General features: G+C 39.3%; 1 protein-coding gene across 4 annotated transcripts in view; it reads right to left on the bottom strand.

The window, feature by feature from the left end:
* Positions 1-21,636, bottom strand: part of SCAI (suppressor of cancer cell invasion) — a 153,158-nt gene that overhangs the window by 18,590 nt on the left and 112,932 nt on the right. For 2 of the 4 annotated variants that reach the window (XM_060608677.3, XM_060608676.3), the window contains 3 exons: positions 8,216-8,288; positions 4,574-4,747; positions 4,287-4,387 (listed from right to left, as the gene is read on the bottom strand). In XM_060608677.3, coding sequence (XP_060464660.1) covers positions 4,287-4,387; positions 4,574-4,747; positions 8,216-8,288 — 348 coding nt within the window. Of the gene's footprint in view, positions 1-4,286; positions 4,388-4,573; positions 4,748-7,322; positions 7,467-8,215; positions 8,289-21,636 lie in introns of those variants that run through there. The other 2 variants (XM_078436494.1, XR_009602764.2) reach the window with 2 other exon arrangements.

A 21,636-nucleotide genomic window follows, 5' to 3' on the forward strand; every position in this document is an offset into this window, starting at 1 on the left:
CTCTCTCTTTGCCCCTCTCTGGCTCATACTCTATCTCCTTCTCAAAATAAATAAACATTAAAAAAATTTTTTTTAAACTGTTTTTACTTGATGGTGACAGGATCATGTACATATGAAATCTTAACGAATGTATAAAAAAGCTAACTGAACTAATATTTCAATTCAGCAAGACTGCAAGGAAACAACGTTAAAAACAGCAGTATTTCTATATATTAGCAAAAAATAATTCGAAAATGAAATAAAAAATACAGTTCTATTTACAGTACATCACTAAACTTGAAATTCTCTGGAATAAATTTATTAAGATACATGTAAGACCTGTAAGACGAGAACCACAAAATGCTGCTGAGAGAAACGAAAGACCTAAATAAATGGGGCAATATACCACAGTCATTGACTGGAAGACTCAATATTATGAAAATACAATTCACCACAGATCGGTTAGAAAGATTAAATACAGTCCCAGTGAAAATGTGAAGCTGATGCTAAATTTCAAATAGATATGCAAAGGAACCAGAACAACCAAAAGGCTTAAACTTGAGGGGGGTTCACATATAGGATTTTAAGAATTAGTATAAAACTAGAATAACCAAGGCAGTAGCGTATTGCAGAAAAATGCTATAGGTCAATGGAACAGAATTTAGAGTCCAGAAATATCTCTATACATACACGGTTGAGAGATTTTCAAAAATGTTACACCAGTAACTCAATGCAAAAAGGATAATCTTTTCAACAAACTATACTAAAATAGTTCATATCCATACGAAAGAAAGTACCATTAACCTTTACCTCACACTGTAAACCAAAGTAACTCAAAATAGATCACAGACCTAAATGTAAACACTAAAGCTATTAAAACTAGAAGCACACTTAGAAAAAATCTTTGTGACTTTGGAATAGGCGAGCATTTCTTGGATAAAACAAGCCACAAAGAAAGAAAAAAAAATTGGTTAGTTGAAACTTCATCACAAATTTAAAAGTTTAGTCTTCAAAAGCCACTGTTAAGAAAAGAAAAAAGGCAACCAGTGAATACAGCAAAATATAGCTGGTAAGTACATGAAAAGATGACTAATATCACATTATTAATGAACATCACATTATTCAGTGAAATGCAAATTCCAACTACAATGAGAAAACACTATAAATCCACAAAAATGTTGAAATTTAAGACTGGCAACACCAAATGTTGGCAAGGATATAAAGAAACTTTTGTTATATACTGTTGCTGGAAATATAAAATGGTACAAATACTCTAAGAAGAAGTCTGGCAGTTTCTTACAAAAGTAAACACATACATACTCTATGACGAAGAAAATTCAAAACATATGTCTGAGCAGACTTGTACAAGAATGTTCATAGCCACTTTATTTATAGTAGTCAAAAATTTAAAACTGCCCAGGTGTTCATCAAAGGGAGAAGGCCTAAATAAACTGTGGTATTTTCAGACAATGGATTACTACTCAGTGGTAAAGAGGAACGAGCTACTTATACATGAAACATGGATTAATCTCAAGAACAACATGTTTGGTCAAAGAAAGTTTACGCAAAAGAATCTATACTGTATAATTCAACTTTATGAATAGGTAAAACTAAGTTAGAGTGAACATAATAAAAATAGCATTGCCTCTGGGGTATTGGGTACTGGACTGATTGGAAAAGGGTGTAGAGAGAATTATCTGGACTGGTGCTATGTTGTATAATGTGATTGGTTTGAGTTACACAGGTATATGTATTTGTCAAAATGCACCTCATAGCACAGGTTAGTTTTGTGCACTTCAGTGTACATGAACTTTACATTAAAGAAAGAATAGGGGTGCCTGAGTGGGTCAATCGGTTAAGTGTCCAACTTCGGCTCAGGTCATGATCTCATGGTTTGTGGGTTCAAGCCCCTTGTCGGGCTCTCTGCTGACAGCTTGGAGCCTGGAGCCTGCTTCAGATTCTGTGTCCCCCCAAGTCTCTCTACTCCTCCCCTGCTCGCACTCTGTCTCTGTCTCTCTATTTCAAAAAATGAATAAACATTACAAAAAAAAAAAAAAAAAAGAATATATAGGGGCACCTGGGTGGTTCGGTTAGTTAACCATCCGACTCTTGATTTTGTCTCAGGTCATGATCCCACGGTTCGTGAGTTCGAGCCCCACATTTGGCTCTTTGCTGACAGTGTGGAATTTGCTAGGGATTCTCTCTCTCCCTCTCTCTATCTGCCCCTCCTGTGCTTACTCTCTCTCAAAGTAAATAAATAAATTTAAAAAATTAAAAAGAAAGAGTATATATATGTCATTTATTTATTTATTTAACATTTTTTAATGTTTATTTATTTTTGAGAGAGACAGAGCATGAGCGGGGAGGGGCAGAGTGAGAGAGGGACACTGAATCTGAAGCAGGCTCCTGGCTCTGTCAGCACAGAGCCCAACGCGGGGCTCAAACTCACGAGCCGTGAGATCATGACCTGAGCCGAAGTCAGACGCTTAATCTTAACTGACTGAGCCACCCAGGCACCCCTATGTCAGTTATTCATATGCATGATGAAGTGTTTGGAGGCAAAGGCTATTGATGTCTACCATTTATTTCAAAATGCATCAAAAAATGAGATAAACTGATGAATGGAAAGAGGAATGGGTAAATGGACAAATACTCCAAAGCAAATATACCAAAATGTTTAGCTGAAGAATCTAGCTAGTGTATATATATGGATATTCACTGTACAATTTTTTTCATGTTTAAAATCACCATAATAAAACGGAAAAAAAATCAACATATTTTAAAACTAAAAGTTACAAAAGACTTAAAAATGTTCAGGCATATCTGAAAAAGAACCAAATGTTACTTATAGAAATGAAAAGTATAATGGCTAAAATTTTTAAAAAGTCAATGAACAGTGTTATGTTGTTACACGAATTCACAGAAAAAACCAAACCACTTAATAGCAAAATGGGCCAAAGATCTGAACACACTCTTCACAAACAAGAACACAGAGGGGCACCTGGGTGGCTCAGTCGGTTGAGCGTCCTACTTCAGCTCAGGTCATGACTGGTTTGTGAGTTGGAGCCCCCCATCAGGCTCAGAACCTGGAGCCTGCTTCGGATTCTGTGTCTACCTGTCTCTCTGTTCCTCCCCTGCTCACACTTTGTCTCTCACTCTCTCTCAAAAATAAACGAACATCGGGGCACCTGGGTGGCTCAGTCGGTTAAGCGTCCGACTTCAGCTCAGGTCATGACCTCACACTCTGAGTTCGAGCCCCGCATTGGGCTCTGTGCTGGCAGCTCAGAGCCTGGAGCCTGCTTCAGATTCTGTGTCTCCCTCTCTCTCTGCCCCTCCCCTGCTCATGCTCTGTCTCTCTCTGTCTCAAAAATAAATAAAAACATTAAAAAAAATAAAATAAATGAACACTAAAAAAAATTAAAGAAAAAGAACACAGAACAATATGTGAAAAGTTGCTCAACCTCAAAGCAATCTCAGAAATAAAAATTAAAGCCACAGTGAGCTATGACTTTATACCCATTAGGCATACATGATATAAAGTAAGACCGCAACACGGGCTGGAGAGGACTAGAGCAACAATAACTCTTACATACTGCTGCTGAGCGTAAACTGAGACGACCACTTTGCAAAACCGTCTGGCATCACCTAGTAAAGTTGAAGATACTTACATCATCTGACCTCATATTCCACTGTAGGTATAGTCCCCATAGAAAGTCTTACATGTGTGTACCAGGGAACTGATAGAAGGTTTTACAGTGGCATTGTTTACAATAATAAAAAACTGGAAACAACCTAAATGTCCATCATCAGTAGAATAGATGAGAAATTTTTGATATACAGCCAAACAATGGAATCCTATAGGGCAGTGAAAACAAATGAATGAAAGCTACAGTTGTCATCAACTTGGCTCAGTCTCAGGAATAAAATAGCAGGTGAACAAAGAGCAAGCTGTAGAAGAATACATACAACGTGGATCCATCCATATGCTGTGCAGGAATCCAAACACATGTGGCAAAACCATAAAGATGAATGATGAGTATAAAGTTCAAGATTTTAATTTCATTTGAGAGAGAGAGAGGACCTGGGAAGGGCCTAAAAGGTAATGAAAATGTTCTACTTCTTAAACTGGATGTTGAGTTTTCAGATGTATCTTATATTGGTCATCATTCTATGTTACATATTCATTTGTAATATGCCTTTGGATCTATTCAAATTGTATTTAATATAACATATTTAATAAAATATAATACATGATTCTTAAATTCCTAAAATGGTAAAATTGGTCATTAATAATATTCTTTGCCTACCCGAAAAATCTTGTGCATCCTCATGGTGGCTGAACAAAAGATAAATCTTGTGAGGAGCAAGCGAAGAAACTCATCTCCAAAAAACTGGAGAAATGCCTGATCTGCAAAAAGGAGAAAGATGACAGTAAAAAGATGCTTAAAAGGAAAACACATTGCAAGGGGAAGAAAGATCAGGAAAACCTTCTCAACTTTCCTGCCTTCAACAAATACCTTTAAAAATTCAAACAATTTCAAAAATTTAAGAACCGTTATAGTATGTTAAGTGTGCAGTTAGATTAGTAGGGTACCTATTGAACGTGAATGGGTCAGTAGCTGGGCAATATCGCGGTTGATTTTTCGAAGATATTCTTGACACTTTTCCCATAGGCCTCTGCGCATGCTTGACAATCCAGAGACAAATAGGAAGGCCATTAGAGGATTGTTCAAAAAGAGAGTGAAGAGGCTACCTCGTTGAGATTGATCTGTAATAACAAACATGTTATATATAGAGACAACAGTTTTGCAAAAAATAAGAGATGCATTTGAGGAATAATTTAATATCGTGACAATGTATTAAATTTATATCATTAAATCACAACAAAGTAGATTCTGCATGTAACTACAAAAACATCCCAGGCACACTACTTTCTGCTGAACAAACTTACGATAGAGCCTGGTATAAACTTAAGAGAAACGGAAAAGGTACATATTCCTTTGCCTTGTTCACTCCAACTAACAAATTCCATCCAAATATGGCAAGTACGTGGGCCGTTCATGATAGCATTCTCTGAGTACTAGAATTGGCAATCTTTCTCATTCTCCTTTCGTAGTTGCTCTTTCTCTGCCTAGCCCTTAAATATCAGTATTTTCTTTCTTTCCCCCTACACAATGCTGATCTCACCTACTCCCATAATTTCAGTTATCACATGCCAACTAATTCCCAGTTCTCTTATCTGCAGCCTAGATTGAGCTTGTTAGGTCTAGGACTGCATTGTCTTGCTGTAGCTACTGGACACTTAAAATGTGTCCAAACTGAGGTGCACCGTGAAGTATAAAATATAAGTGGGAGTTCAAAGCCTCAGTACAAAAAGATATATTAATGTTAATTTCGCCTGTTTCTTTCTACTTTTTTTGAAATGTGGCTACTAGAAAACTTAAAATTATAAGTGAATTACATTGTCTTCCTATTGAACAGAATTGCTCAAGACTACAATACTCAACCTAGGTCTCAAAGGTAACCTCCAACCCAACATGTCAGAAACTGAAAGCAAATTCTTCCCTCTTTTGTTCTCTACAAATCTGCTTCTTACCATCATTTCTACCAGGATCCCAGCCAGAAACCCGGAAGTCCATCCCTGCCTCCTTCCTCTCCCTTATTCCCTCATATCTAGTCCATCGCCAAATCCTGTTGGCTCTCTGGGTTTAGTATCTTTTGAAGCCGCCACCATCTCCCTATTTCCATCAATGTTCTTCTCCGGTTCATTCTCCACAAGGTGGCCTGAATGCTCTTCCAGGCTACTCTTCTGTTCACAACCTTTTGATGATACCCCACTGTCCTCCAGTTACATTTCTTCACAAATCCTAAAAGGTTTTCCGTGATTCGGCCACACAATCCCACACCCTACCCTTCCGCTAGCAGGAAGTACTTATAGTTCTCTAAATATTTCATAAACTGGGGTGCCTGGCTGGCTCAGTCGGGAGAGCGTGTGACTCTTGATCTCAAGGTTGTAAGTTCGAACCCCACGTTGCGTGTAGAGATGACTTAAAAATAAAATCTTAAAAAAAAATGTTCCATAAGCTCTCATCACAGTGGTCTTATATCAGGGCTCACACACTATTGCTCTGCTAGAACAAGCCTCATATAATTCAATATATCCTTCAACTTTAACATCTTTTTATCCACTTTCTTCACCTTCAAGGGCCAGTTAGGAGTTCCTCTATGTGTTCCATGTGCTTGCTCCTATGAAACACCTGCAAGAAATGCATCTTTGGCGAGATAGTTGGCTGTGTGAGGAGCATACTGTGTTGTGTGGGTTAGAGTGTTATCCCCAGTGCTCAGCACAGAACCTCATAAATAAATGCCGAGTAAAGGTTTGCTGATAAATCATGCAACTCATGGTTAAAGAGAGAACTCTACACTTTATTATTATTTTATTTATTTTTTATTGTTTATTTATTTTTGAGAGACAGAGCATGAATGGGAGAGGGCAGAGAGAGAGGGGGACAGAGAACTTCAAGCAGACTCCAGGCTCTGAACTGTCAGCACAGAACCCGATGTGGGGCTTGGACTCATGAACCATGAGATCATGACCTGAGCCAAAGTCAGACACTTAACCGACTGAGCCACCCAGATGCCCCAGAACTGTATACTTTAGATACCAGAGGGGCAGTAATCTAATTAGACCTTCCAAATACTTAGGTATCCGCTAGTTTTGTGTCCCGATAGGCCAAATTTAAGGGATTAAAGGTCTGAGCTTTTCTAGCACAAAGATATGGTACTAAACTAAAAACTGTTAAGGACATACACCACAACTGAGCATAGTAGTAAGCATCAAGAATAATGATAGTTTAAAAAATGATAGTACATCCTGAATACTTACTATATATCCAGAATTATTTAACAAGGAGGTACTATTATTATCTCCATTTGATAGGAAAGAAACTGAGGCACAGAATGGCTAAGTAACTTCCCAAGGTCACACACCGAGTAAGTGGTTAAGTTGGGATTTAAATTCAGTTTGCCTCCAGAGCCTGGTGTTTTTACCCTCTACACAGTAAAGCCTTTTGGACCAAATAATCTTGGTATTAACACATTAGATCATGCAATTTTAAACAAAGCTGCATCTTGATAGGACAAATTGGTAGGAAAACGCACTCTTAAATAACTGGAAGAGGTTATATTTCTCCAGAAATGATAACAAACACGTTAACAAAGTCCTCAAAGCAGGAGAATTTTACCGTTGTTTGAAGGTAAGTTTTATCCCTTAGTAATTTGGCTTTTGGATACATGAACTTAATGTTTCTACATGTTCTTCCCTGTTAAATAGCAAAACTTACCTTAAAACAACGGTGAAAAGTCTCCAGCTTCTCTCAGGCTTTCAAATGCTGACCATCACTTCCTGTGTCAAACTATGTCAGCAGACAGGACTTCTGGCTGGGAAGTAGCAGTAAAATGCCATCTCCCACAGAGAGACATCAGCACTATTCGCAGTCAGGGAGATAGTGAAACAGTGACAAGTACGGCTAAAACAGTGTTAGGTTTGTTTAGTTTTTACCTATAGCTTAATGACTGGGAGTTAGAATTAGATTTTAGTGTTGCTTATCGAGGATAAATTATGAAAGACAAAGTCTTTCATTTCTCAGCCACCTGAGAAACAGCCAAAACACTGGCACACTGTCTCCCTGGCACACTGAAAAGAGGTTCTTTTATTTAAAAAATACAACAAGGTAAAAATGTGAATAAAAGAAACCCTTAAGTTGTGCCAGTTGGGTTCTCCGAACTCTTAGGCAGAGGCTGAGAAGTTTTCTAGACCAGAAATCTCATGGTCTTAGAAGATGCCTAAATTAGGTAGCCAGAGATACAGGAAATCATGCTATATGAATGATGACAGGCAGACCAGAACAAAAAACAAAAGAAAACAATACCTGCCAAACAAATTGTAAAATTCACAAATCACGAATTCCCCAACAGTAAGGGACCAAAAACCACATTTTTCTCAGGGATGATTTGTCATTTCTTTCAGAATTATCTCAAGACCTAATGGTAGCACATTAAAGAAGTCTAGTCGTTGGCAAGACTTCTGGGTGTATTTCAGAGTGAAAGCTGCCACGTTAAATACTATAAAGCCACATGTGATCATTATAGGTTGGGAAGACAGAGATCAGTATTATTCAAAATGTACACAGTAGTTATCTGCAACCTACTGATATAACAGGTAACGACAACGTACCTTGTAAAGCCTTTGGATACGCTGTAGGAGAAAGCAAGCACACTAGTGGCTGTCCAAATAAGTTTGTGAAATTCTGTAACATAAGAATTTAAAACTTTCATTAAAGATTTGGCCAAAGATAGTTACTTTTTGTAACAAAGATAGTAGTTTGTCAAAGTACCTCATTAGTGTACAGATAGGGCCCTTTTACTCATAGACAGATGCAGAAACATCAGTAACAGCTGAAGAGACTGCCATCCGTGTATAACTACCACGCAAAATAGGCTTTCTTTCTTTCTTTTGTTAACATTTATTTTTGAGAGACAGAGAGAGGCAGAGCATGAGCAGGGGAGGGGGAGAGAGAGACACACACAGAATCCGAAGCAGGCTCCAGGCTCTGAGCTGTTTGTTAGCACAGAGCCTGACACAGGGCTCGAACTCATGAACTGCAAGACAATGACCTGAGCCGAAGTCGGACGCTCAACCGACTGAGCCACCCAGGCACCCCCAAAATAGGCTTTCTTAAAATAGTGCAGTTTAGGGGCGCCTGGGTGGCTCAGTCGGTTGGGCGTCCGACTTCAGCTCAGGTCACGATCTCGCGGTCCGTGAGTTCGAGCCCCGCGTCGGGCTCTGGGCTGATGGCTCAGAGCCTGGAGCCTGTTTCCGATTCTGTGTCTCCCTCTCTCTCTGCCCCTTCCCTGTTCATGCTCTGTCTCTCTCTGTCCCAAAAATAAATAAATGTTAAAAAAAAAAATTTGTTTTTTAAAAAATAGTGCAGTTTACTAAGGAAACTACTGATTTTTAAAATAAAGGCATATACATGGTTGCAGTGTTACTGGGAGAGGTCATCTGGCTATCTACCAAAAGGCCACGTCATTGGGCAATATACACAAGCATGGAATTTCCCAAGCTCTAGGATCTGGCTCTCAGCCTCACGGGCTCTAAAACCTGACTTACTGAGAAGTAATCAGGGAAGACTTGCAACCACTTCTCATTGTGAATCAAATTACTGCTCACACAGAATGACCTATAAAACCAGAATGTCGGTATGTTAATTTACAGTGGGAATGAAAGCTGATACTCAAACTAGACCACTCTTCGCTTAAGGATATGCTTTCTTTAAAGGATGTTCTTAGAAACCCGTTCTAAAGATATCATTCCACTAATTTTTAAAATTTGAACCAACCTCAATAAAAATGGCCAGATATTTTTTCCTGCAACTGAAAAAAATAATTCTAAAGTTCATATGGAAAAAAGTAGATTAGCCAGGAAAACTCTGAAAAAGAAGAACAAAGAGAGGCAACTAGACTCATGAGATACTGAAACATACTTTTAAGCCTCCGCAATTAAAAATATGTGGCACTGGCATAAGAGTGGGCAGAAGACCAATGGAAGAGAGCAAAGAGTCCAAAATTAGACCCCAAAACAGATAGGACTTGAGTATATGTGATAAAGATGATAGTTCAAATTAGGGAGTAGAAGGGGCTCCTGGGTGGTTCGGTGGGTTACATGTCCGACTCTTGATTTTGGCTCAGGTCCCGATCTCATGGTTATCAGATCGAGCCTCGTGTCAGGCTCTGTGCTGGGTGTGGAGCTTGCTTAAGAGTCTTTCTCTGCCCTTCCCCCACTAGTTCTAGTTCTCTCTTTCCCTCCCCCTCCTTCCCTCCCTCCCTCTCTCAAAAGAAAAAAAAAAAAAAAGAATCAAATTATGAAGTAGGAAAATTTGGGGCACCTGGCTGGCTCAGTCGGAAGAGCATGCATCTCTTGATCTCAGGGTCATGCGTTTGAGCCCATGTTGGGTATAGAGATTACTTAAAATAAATAATTAAAAATTGGGGGAAAAAAAAAAAGGAAGTAGGAAAATTTGATGGCTAGCTGGCTACCCAGTAGGAAAAAATTAAGATAGCCATTCAGAGAAAAGCTGGCTGTATACTTTGCACCACATATTTGGATAAATTTCTGATATATCAAAGATTTAAATATAAAAAAAAAAATAAACAATAAAAGTGCAGAAAGAAAATGTAAGAAAATAAGGATGATTTTTATACCTTAGAAGATCTTCCTAACTACTATGATCAAGATTAATAAACCCAGGGGCGCCTGGCTGGCTCAGTTGGAGGATCATGTGACACTTGACCTTGAGGTTGTGAATTCGAGCCCCATGTTGAGCCCCATCTGGGTATACAGATTACTAAAAAAATAAATAAATCAACTTAAAAAGATTAATAAGCCCAGTTACAAAACCAAAGCGTTGTGCATAGTAAAATACAGCATAAACTAAATCAAAAGCGAAATGATAAACTGGAGAAAATACCTGCAAGGCACATTACAAAGATTAATCTCAATATAGAAAGAGCTTCTCCAAATCCCTAAGTAAAAGACCACTGACCCAACAGAAAAATGGGTGGAAGATCACAGAAAATTCACAGAAAAGGGAACACAACTGGCTCAAAAACATGAAAAGAAGCTCAACCTTGCTGCTAATAAGAGCAATAAAAGCAAAGCTATGCTGCAATATCATTTTTAACCTACCAGTGTAGCAAAATTTACCAAAGCTTGAGAATATACACTATTGGCAAGACTATAGGAAAACAAATACTCATACGTAGATGGTAGGAGTATAAATTGGTACAAACTCGTTAGAAGACAATTTGGCAGTATCTATTAAATTCAGATGCATATTCCATTAACAGCAATCCCACAACTAAAAATTGATGCTACTAATATATTCTCAAACCTATAATAACTTTGAGTCCCACGTTACTCCTTGCAGTACTGTTAGCAATAGTAAAGGACTAAAAACAACCAAATGACCAGCAACAAGGGATTGGAAAAATAAATTATGGTACAACAATACAATGGAATACTATGCATCTATAAAAAAGGAACAAAGAAGTTCTTTATGAAGGGATATGGAAAGATCACCAACATTTCTTTCTTTTTTTTTATGTTTTATTTATTTTTGAGACAGAGAGAGACAGAGCAGCAGAAGTGGAAGAGGGGCAGAGAGAGAGGGAGACACAGAATCTGAAGCAGGCTCCAGGCTCTGAGCTTCAGCACAGAGCCTGACGCGGGGCTCGAACCCATGTACTGTGTGATCATGACGTGAGCTGGAGTCAGACGCTTAACCAACTGAGCCACCCAGGTGCCCCCACCAACATTTCTTACTAAGCGAAAACAAAGTAAGCTATAGAGACTTTGTGTATAGTATGTTAGTATTATTTATACAGCCAAGAAGACTAAAGACTATGTATTTGTTTTGGCTTATACATGCATTTTTAAAAAATTTCTAGAAAGGTAAACAAGAAACAGACAATAGTAATTCCCCATAGAGAGAGTAACTGAGTCAATTGGGAGTGGGAGAGCTAAAGAGATATCATAACAAAGCCTTTTTGAGATTTTTGATTTTGTGACTTTGTGAATATAGTAGCAATATAAAAAAAATTAAACAAATAAATTAGCAATTTCTTGCAATCAAAACAAAGGGAGCAAGATGAATGATATTAAGGAGCATTCTTCAGATAAGGCAGCTGGAGATATTTATCCACACTGCAGGAATGGCCTACTGGATCTTTGGCCATGATGCTCTTGATCTTGGATAGTGTTAAAATGCACATGGCTGTTATTTATGTCCCAAGGTCTCTCTTCTCTTTGTTTCTCTTGTTGACGAACCTTTCTCTTCTTTTTTTCTTTAAATATTGTGTGCAAAGAGTTAGTCATTTTTTCATTAAAGCCTGACAGCAATCCTTTGAAAGGCCTGCTTAAGAAAGTTGGTTGCAGGCTGGCTTCTGGGGACTTAGATTTGGGGAGGGTTCCCACCATTAGCAGAACTGGTAAGAGTGGCTCACTTTATCTAGACTGTAAACAAGATGGTTTATGCTGAGCACCTGCTTTCCTTCTAGGAGAATGGCATTTTGGAAGTGCCAGGCAAAGGGTGTCTACACAATGAGTCCCTAATAAAAACCCTGGGCACCGAGTTCCTAGTGAGCTTTCCTGGTAAACATTTCACCTGCGTCGTCTCACTTGTTGCTACAGAAACTGAGGGCATCCACTGTGACTTTACTGGAGAGGGATCTTGGAAGTTTGTACCTGCTGTTCTGTAGACTCCATTGCATGTGCCTTCTTACTTTGAGACTTTTACTGTGAGAAATCTCAGTACTGAGTGTGACTATAGGCTGAGAATTATCAGTCCTCGTGAACTGCTGAGCCTGGGGGTGATCTTGGGGACCTCTGATTCCCTTCAGTCAGATTATATTTAAATTTTAGGCCTGGAAAACTGTTTCTTTAAAGATACCTCACGTGTCTCTGGTTCTAACCCATTTGGTAATTAATTTTAGTTTAACTCCCTTATGATTCTTATTTTCTTTATTTGCAAGTTTTTGGGAATGTCTCATAATTGCCCCATGTAGGGATTATATGATTTAATGCTATTATATCTAAGAAAAATTATGGCAAATGTATGTAAATAGAACATACGTTGAAGAAATTTTAACTTGCTATAGCTCATATATAACACTACTATTTATTTTTGTATATTCATCCCATATCTAACTACTTTGCTGGATCTATATGTATATTAAGTTGTTTTGTGATTCCTTAGGATTTTCTAAATGTAAAATTGTATCATCTATAATTGAAGATTTTTATTTCTGGGGTGCCTGGGTGGCTCAGTCGGTTGAGCGTCCGACTTCGGCTCAGATCATGATCTCATGGTCTGTGGGTTCGAGCCCCATGTCAGGCTCTGTGCTGACAGCTCAGAGCCTGGAGTCTGCTTCAGATTTTGTGTCTCCCTTTCTCTCTCTCTGCCCCTGCCCCGCTCATGCCCTGTCTCTCTCTGTCTCTCAAAAATAAATAAACATTAAAAAAATTTTTTTTAAAGATTTTTATTTCTTTCTTTTCAATATTTACACCTCATATTCGTCTGGACAATCTTTTTCATTGTTTTATTTGGAGAATGTTAAACAATTCTGGTTAGGACTAAAACAAAATCAATCACAAAAATGACAGCAGGCATTCTCTTTTTCTTATTTTAACTAAGAATACTTTTAATGTTTCTCACTCGGAAGTCCAAAATTGGCTACTTAATATAGAGGCTTTTCACATAAGCTGAGTTTTATGTTTTTTTTCCATTAAGAATGTGTACTGAATTTTATTAGATTTCACAAAATGACCCCTGAGACAAGCATGTGATCTTTCTTATTTATCCTATTGACATAGGATACAATATTGATTGATTTTCACAAAATACATATATGATTCAGATAAACTCTTTTGTTAGATTATTCTATTAATAAATAAGTCTATTTCCTAGTATTTTATTTAAAATTTTCTAATCTATAATGATTAACTAATCTGGGGTAGGGTTTTCTTTTGTGTGTATTATTTGTGTCTTGAAAGAGTCATCATCATAATAATTTCTATAATTTACTGAATGCTAATACTGCCTTTTAGGGATCATCCTAGACTTCTTAGATCCTTACTTGTAATCTTAACAATACTGTAAGATCAGTATTGCCAACTTATTTTGCAGAGAAAGAAAAAGTGGCACAGGTAAAACCAAGAATGTGCTCAAGGTCATACAAGCATCTTGTGACCTAATTGGTATAGAACGGATAGTTCTTTTTAATAATTTTATATATTTTAAAATGTTTATTTATTTTTGAGAGAGAGACAGAGTGTGAGCAGGGGAGGGGCAGAGAGAGACGGACACACAGAATCTGAAATAGGCTCCAGGCTCTGAGCTGTCAGCACAGAACCCGACGCAGGGCTCGAACCCATGGACCGTGAGATCATGACCTGAGCCGAAGTTGGACACTTAACCGACCACGCCACCCAGGTGCCCCTCTTTTTTTAAGTTTATTTATTTATTTTAGAGAAAGAACAAGAGCAGAGGAAAGGCAGAGAGAGAGAGAGAGAGAGAGAGAGAGGAAGAGTGAGAGAATCCCAAGCTGACTCCATGCTCAACGCAGAGCCTGATGCGGGGCTGGATCTCAAAATCGTGAGATCATGACCTGAGCCAAAATTAAGAGTCGGACGCTCAACGGAGGGAGCCACCCAGGCACCGCTCTGATTTCCTTCTTATAGACAATAGCTCTTTTTCTCCCATAAAACTATCTATTTAATGATACTTTAAAACATCTCTGTAACTTTAAAATAGTACATAGTGTCCTTTTTAAAGATCTCTTTTCTTTAACAAATACTCCTTAAACCCACTGACTATACACTGTTCTAGGTGCTAGGAAGACAGGGGTAAACAAAACAGATTTTTTCTTTGAATCTTGTTTTCCAGGAGCTGGCATTTAGATGGGGTGGAGGTGGCCGGTAGAGACCCACAGTAAACCAAGTTGTTACACAATATCATAGAAGGTGGCAACTGCTACAAACGGAAAGACAGCAGAGTATGGTTAACAGCCCAGACTTTACAATCAGATTGTTTAAATCCCAACTCAGCCACCTATCGTGTGTGTGACCTGGGGCAAATTACTGAACCTTTCTGTGCAGTGGTTTTCTTATCAGTAAAAAAATAGGAATAATAAAAGTAACACCTTGGGTTGTTGAGGATTAAACATTTTTTTTAAACTGATAAAGTGCTGGGTGCCTGGGTGGCTCAGTCGGTTAAGCATCCACTTTGGTTCAGGTCGTGATCTTGCAGTGTATGAGTTCAAGCCCCACACTGGCTGTCTGCTGTCAGCACAGAGCCCGCTTTGGATCCTCTGTCCCGTCTCTGTCGCTCCCCGTCTCTCTCTGTTCCTCCCCTGCTCTCTCTCAAAAATAAGTAAACACTTAAAAAATATCTTTGTAAAGTGCTTAGAATGGTGGATGGCACTATAAAGAAGCTGTCATGATAATTAAGAAAAAATAAAGAGGTGTATAAAGAATGCAAGGGGGCATATGATTTTATTTTTTATCTTATTTTTTAAAATATTTATTTATTTTTGGGGAGCGCACAAGCAGGGGAGGGGCAGAAAATCTGAAGTGGGCTCTGTGCTGACCGGCTGACATCAGTGAGCCTGATGTGGGGCTCGGACTCACGAGCTGCAAGATCATGACCTGAGCCGAAGTTGGACACTCAACCGACTGAGCCACCCAGGCACCCTGGCATATGATTTTAAATAGGGCAATTAGGGGGGCACCTGGGTGGCTCAGTCGGTTGAGCATCCAACTTCAGCTCAGGTCATGATCTCACGGTTCTTGAGTTCAAGCCCCACATTGGGCTTCTGCTGTCAGCACAGAGCCTGCTTTGGATCCTCTGTTCCCCTCTCTCTGCCTCTTGCCTGCTCGTGCTCATCCAAAAACAAATAAATCTTTTCTTTTTAATTTTTTAAAATGTTTATTTATTTCTGAGACAGAGCATGAGTGGGGGAGGGGCAGAGAGAGAGGGAGACAGAGCATCCAAAGCAGGCTCCAGGCTCTGAGCTGTCAGCACAGAGCCCGACGCAGGGCTCGAACTCACAAACCATGAGATCGTGGCCTGAGCCAAAGTTGGTCGCTCAACCAACTGAGCCACCCAGATGCCCCAAAATAAATAAATCTTTTAAAAAATAATAAAAATAATGCATAGGGCAATTAGGGAAGACTCTATGGAGAGGCTTCAATTTATCAAACACCTGAAGAACAACGTGGGTGTCTTTGGAAGAGGATTCAAGACAGGGGGAATAGACACAAAGATCCAAAGCAGCAGACTGCCAGGTAAGTTAGAGGAATACCAAGGTCAATGTGGCTGAAGAGAACTGAACAACAGGGAGACGGGCAAGAGAAAAGGTCAGAGATGCATCTGAGGGGAGCGAGGAGGTGAGGGCAGATCACATGAAGCCTCCCTCTGAGTGAGATGAGGCGTCTCTGGAAATTCTGAGTAGAGAAGTGACGTCCTCTGACTTATAGACACACTCTGTAAGGAAGCAAGGACAGAAGGAGGAAGACTTGTTAAGGAAGCTCCTGTAAGAATTCAAGGGCCACACGATGATGGCATGGGTCAGGGTGATGGCAGTGGAGGTGGGACAATTCTGGATATATCATTTGCAGCCAAGAGGATTTCCTGAAATGGATGTGGGATGTGAGGGAAGGAGGAGGCAAGTATGAAACCAAGGATTTGGGCTGCGGCAACTATCAAAGTGTAGTAACAGTCATTAACTGCATTAACTGATCTGGGGAAAGCTGGAGGAGGAAGAGGTCTTAGAGATTTTGTCTTGGGCATGTGAAATTTGTGATCTTTATTGGAATCACCAATTAGATACGGAGCAGGTAGATTATACTTAAGTCTGGAGTAACAGAGAGAGGTCTGGCCAGAGGCAGGAATTTAGAAATTGTCAGCATAGAGATTGTAATTAAAGTCATGAAACTAAATAAGGGCTTCGGGGCGTCTGGTTGGCTCAGTCAGTGGAGCATGCGACGCTTGATCTTGGGCTTGAGATTCAAGGTCCGTGGTGAGTGCAGAGATTACTTAAATTAAAACAGAACAAAACCCAAATGTTAAATAAGGGCATCAAGAGAGTGAGTTGTAGCTGGAAAAGAAGAGGAAAAAGACAGAGCCCAGGGTGCACCAATGATAAGACGTCACAGAAATGTGGAAAAACCAGTAGAAGAAACTGAGAAAATAAGCTGACTCCAGACATCTTTAGCCCCGAGGCAATCGAACAACATGAATTCAGGTTTTAAAGGTCTTATCCAGAGAGGAGGACACAAGTCCAAGCTCAGGGTCTGCCTAAGACGGGAGTCTAACAGGAAACCAGCCCTGTTAAACTAGGCTACACCCCTAGTGTAAGGATGAACCCAAACCAAACTTTACCATCCTTCCCCCATGACCACTCCTCAAGGGGCCTGCAGGGAAGTTTCTCAGTACTGAACAGAACAGAGACAAACAAAACACAACAGTGCCTGAGTGTTCTAACTCTAAGCTGCCCCTTTCACATGTCTGCAGCCCAAATTCATACCATGGAAGTAATCGTAAAAACATGGTCACGGCTTGGTAGTGCCTCCAAGTATTTAGCAGAAGCAAATGCAGACCCTCTCTGGATGAAAGTATCTTCATTCCAGGCCTCAGTCCATTTCCCGCAAATAGTTTTAAGGATAACGAGAAGAAAGCAGTCAAAGATCATCAAGCGTGTAAGAATACAAAAATACCAAAGGGTATCTTTCAGCAGCAAAAGCAGATTTCAGGTATAAGCCTAATCAGCTAGATAATAAAGAGTAAAATGAGTATGCTTATTAAGTTTAAAGAAATAAAGAACAAACCTGAAAACAGAAAAGAAGAAGGTATAAAAAAGGAAATGGAGAGGCACCTGGGTGGCTCAGTGGGTTAAGTGTCCAACTTTGGCTCAGGTCATGATTTCATGGTTCATGAGTTCGAGCCTCACATCAGGCTCTCTGCTGTCAGTGCAGAGCCCGCTTCAGATTCTCTGTCTCCCTCTCACTGCCCCTCCCCTGCTCGTGCACACACTCTCTCTCTCATAAAATAAATAAGAACTTTAAAAATTAAAAATTAAAAAGGCAATGGATTATTTGAAAAAGAACCAAACAGAACGTCTAGAAATGAAACACAACCAATATAAAACTCAACAAATGGATTTAAAGGCAAGTTAATCGCAGCTAAAGTAAGAATTTGTTAACTGAAAAACAGATCAGAAAAAATTATCCAAATCTCAACCAGATACACAAAAAGATGGAAAATGTAGAAGAGAAGTCAAGAGATGTGGAAGACACAGTGCAAATGCTAGGCTATTAAATATACATATATAATCAGAGTTTCAGAAGGGGATGAGAGAGAAGCTAGGGTACAGCAAATATCTGAAGAGATAATGGCTAGGAATTTTCCAGCAATAATGAAACACTCCAACGTACCACTTCAAGAAATCCAACAAATCCCAGTGAGTTAAATATAAAGAAGCAAAACCTAGACATATCACGGTATAACTGCAGAAGGCCAAAAACAAAGAGATGGTCTTTCAAAGTAGCAAAAAAGAAATGGAATGAGTGCAACTGGCTGGCAGAAGAGTTCTCACATGCTCTGGTTAGGAAGGTGAACATCTTGACAGCCTGCGGCAATCTGCATCCATCAGTCAAACACTGTAGGATGGGGCTGTTTACGTAAATACGACTGTTTTGACAAATGTGTAAGTTATGCTCACTGGCAGAGATCCAGCTCTGTCACAAATATTTAAATACTCAAAGGATTTTCTTCTTCCAAAGAAAAGAAAGCAGAAATGAAAGACGTGTTACCCAACATGACTGAGGGATTTTATTTTACTCTGCTAGTACTATGTGACCACAGATATAAAACCACTTCAACCTGCCCATTCCCTAATGACAATTTGAGAGTGGAAGTTTGGGCCATACTTCCCATGTATATCTTGGTGTTTCGATCACTGTCCTCTGAAATGAGGTTAGGACTGGCATGCAAAACTCCTCTTTTCCTAAATACAGACAGAGCTTGGGCTTTGGAATAACAAAGACTGGTGGAATCAATTAGGCAAAATACCTAACCTCCATTGGCAAAGTTTCTTCAACTACAAAATAAAGATAATAATGTGCACCTTCATTTAATCATTCAACATGCATTATTAAGAATATTTTAAGTGTAAGACAATGGAGACATAAAGATATATGTATATACAAATAGAAACACACACACAGACTTTAGGGGAAACAAAGCATAGCACTGATAATCACATCCTGGTGCATCTGAGCAGACCATGAAAAAAGACCTAAAGATGCTGACATCAGAGGTTACCCAGCTAAATGGTCCAGCTAAACCATCACACTGAGCATGTCAGTGTGACAAGCCCTGCCCACAATCGCAGAGATTCCAATCACTGTGCTAGCTTCCTCTCTCAAACCTGAGCAGACAAACAAGCATTATGATACTCTGAGAAAAGTCTCTAATAAGAAATATACAGACAAAACCAAAGAGAAACAAATCAACATGGAGGAAAAAGACAGCATGCAGGGAGAATTTTTTAAATGATCAAGTGATATTTTCAAAGGTAAGAGAAGATATTTCAAACAAGATCAAAACCAAGACGATTGTATACGTGTCCGCATATTTGTTGTATATACATACACGTACATTTATTTCTTTATGAAAGAAACATCTAGAAAACAAGTAAGAAATCTCATAGGTTAGAAGATAAAGGCAAGGGAATCTCCTAAACAGCAAGAGGAACAAAATATGGAAAATGAAGGGCAAGAAAACAGAGGACTAGACTAGAAGGTCCAATACAGGAATGACAGAAATTCCCAAAATACAGAACAGAGAAAATGAGGAGAGGAGATCAATGAGCAACTCAAGTAAATGGGCAGAGTTTCCACATTGAAAAAACTCAGGAAGTACATGCCATGTACCATGAAGTAAACCCAGATCAGGGCACACCGTAATGAAGGTGAAAAACACTGGGGACAAACTGACAATCCCAAACATTTCCAGAGACTGAAAACAGGTCACAAAAAGAATCCAGAATGAGAGTGCTTTTCTACTTCTCAAGAAGCATTGGAAGCTAGAAAGCAATATTAACAATCCCTTCCAAATTCTGAAGGGAAATAATTTCCAGTCTCTACCAAAACCATCATTAAAAGGTGACAGTAAATTAAAGAACAATTGAAGGAGTGCAAGACCTCAGATATTTTACCTCCTGCTCAGCCTTTCTAGGAAGCTGCTCCTGGAGATGCTGCACCAAAATGAGAGAGTACGTGAGAGTCCAAGAGGAAGACATGGGATTCAGGAAACAAAGAGGAGATAATGAATTCTCAGGATAACAATGAAGTGGAGTTCTGGGACGAGGGTTCTGTAGAGGGCACCAGTTCAGAGGCTCTGAGGGGTAATTCAGCACAAAGAAAAAATGAAGAGACAGATGAATCCGAACAACCTACAAGACGTAGGTGCCCGGTGAGAAGACCGGGGCTGAATCAGTGTGACTTTCAGACAAAAACAAGGAACAAAGTCACATAATTATTTGCCCCAGGAAAAGCAGGAAGTTGCTTGGAAAAGAAGAAGTTTACTATATGGCTTAACTGTTAGATGCATTTTACAGTCATCATAATATAAGCATGAAATATCCAGTGAACCAAAATCATGATAGAAGAAATCTACTGTGGGGAGAAAAGGAAGTAAAAGGTATAAATGTGAGCAGAGGATAAGAAGAGGAAAGAGCTGAATTTCTCTTCCGCAATGGGACATCAGTACATAATGCCTGAAAATGAAGAATCAAGAAGTATCAACACGAGCATGTTATTCAGACAAATAATCAGCTACAAAAGATGTAACTGGTGGCCTCTGGGAAAAGGCAAACGGGAGTTTGGCAGGAGTATGGCAACTGCCGTTTCTGGTAACACCTTGCTGACTGAGTCGTCCCCACCCTGACAACACACTGGAATTGTACTGATACCTGAGACCGGCCCCAAGTCAAGTGATGCAGAGTCACAGGAGCTGGGGCCCAGGTACAAATGGTTTTGAGAAGGACTCGAATGTTTCTGATACACAGAAAGAGTTGTGAGCGACAGTTTTAAACCATATGCAGGAGCTTAATTCTCACAAAAATAAAAAAGTAATATTTAAATGAAGAAGTATACATGAAATGTTTGTATTTATATGAAAAAACATCAGCAAACATGCTCATGAAACATTCATATATGTGAAACATACACAGTAAAGTTGATCCTCAAGAAACAATGTATCAATCACACAGTTCTTTTTCACTAGAAATATGTTAAATGGTAATTTAAGACTCTTCACACATGCTTTGTGGGAAAAGTAAATATCAGACACTTTCACATGTCAACACAGACGACTGCATACTTGATTTAGAGGTACCGAATAGTATTAAATTTTTAAAAAAAATTTTTTTAACGTTTATTTATTTTTGAGATAGGGGGAGACAGCATGAACGGGGGAGGGTCAGAGAGAGAGGGAGACACAGAATCTGAAACAGGCTCCAGGCTCTGAGCTGTCAGCACCGAGCCTGATGCGGGGCTCAAACTCACGGACCGCGAGATCATGACCTGAGCCGAAGTCGGACGCTTAACCGACTGAGCCACCCAGGCACCCCTAGTATTAATTTTTAAAAAGAACTGGTCTTTGCCATGCTCTGACTTGCCTAATGCGTATGTAGATAAGTATGTTCTGGACAATTTAATTTTTTAAAGGAGTGACATTGCATGTGCCATCAAGAGCAAACGAATAAACAAGAAAAGCTTTCTATTAGTCCACTGTCATTCTGGGTATCAGAATACTGAAATCTCAAATTAAATCATGATATATAATTAGGGAAATACATTTCCAACTATGCACAACAGTGTTTTTAAAAATCAGCATTCAAGGGGTGCTTGGTGGCTCAGTCGATTAAGCGTCCGACTTTGGCTCAGGTGATCATCTCACGGTTCCTGAGTTCAAGCCCCACGTCGGGCTCTGTGCTGACAGTTCAGAGCCTGGAGCCTATTTAGGATTCTGTGTC

The sequence above is a fragment of the Panthera onca genome, chromosome D4 (assembly GCF_046562875.1).
Source record: "Panthera onca isolate mPanOnc1 chromosome D4, mPanOnc1 haplotype 2, whole genome shotgun sequence".
In the NCBI taxonomy this organism is placed as follows: Eukaryota; Metazoa; Chordata; class Mammalia; order Carnivora; family Felidae; genus Panthera; species Panthera onca.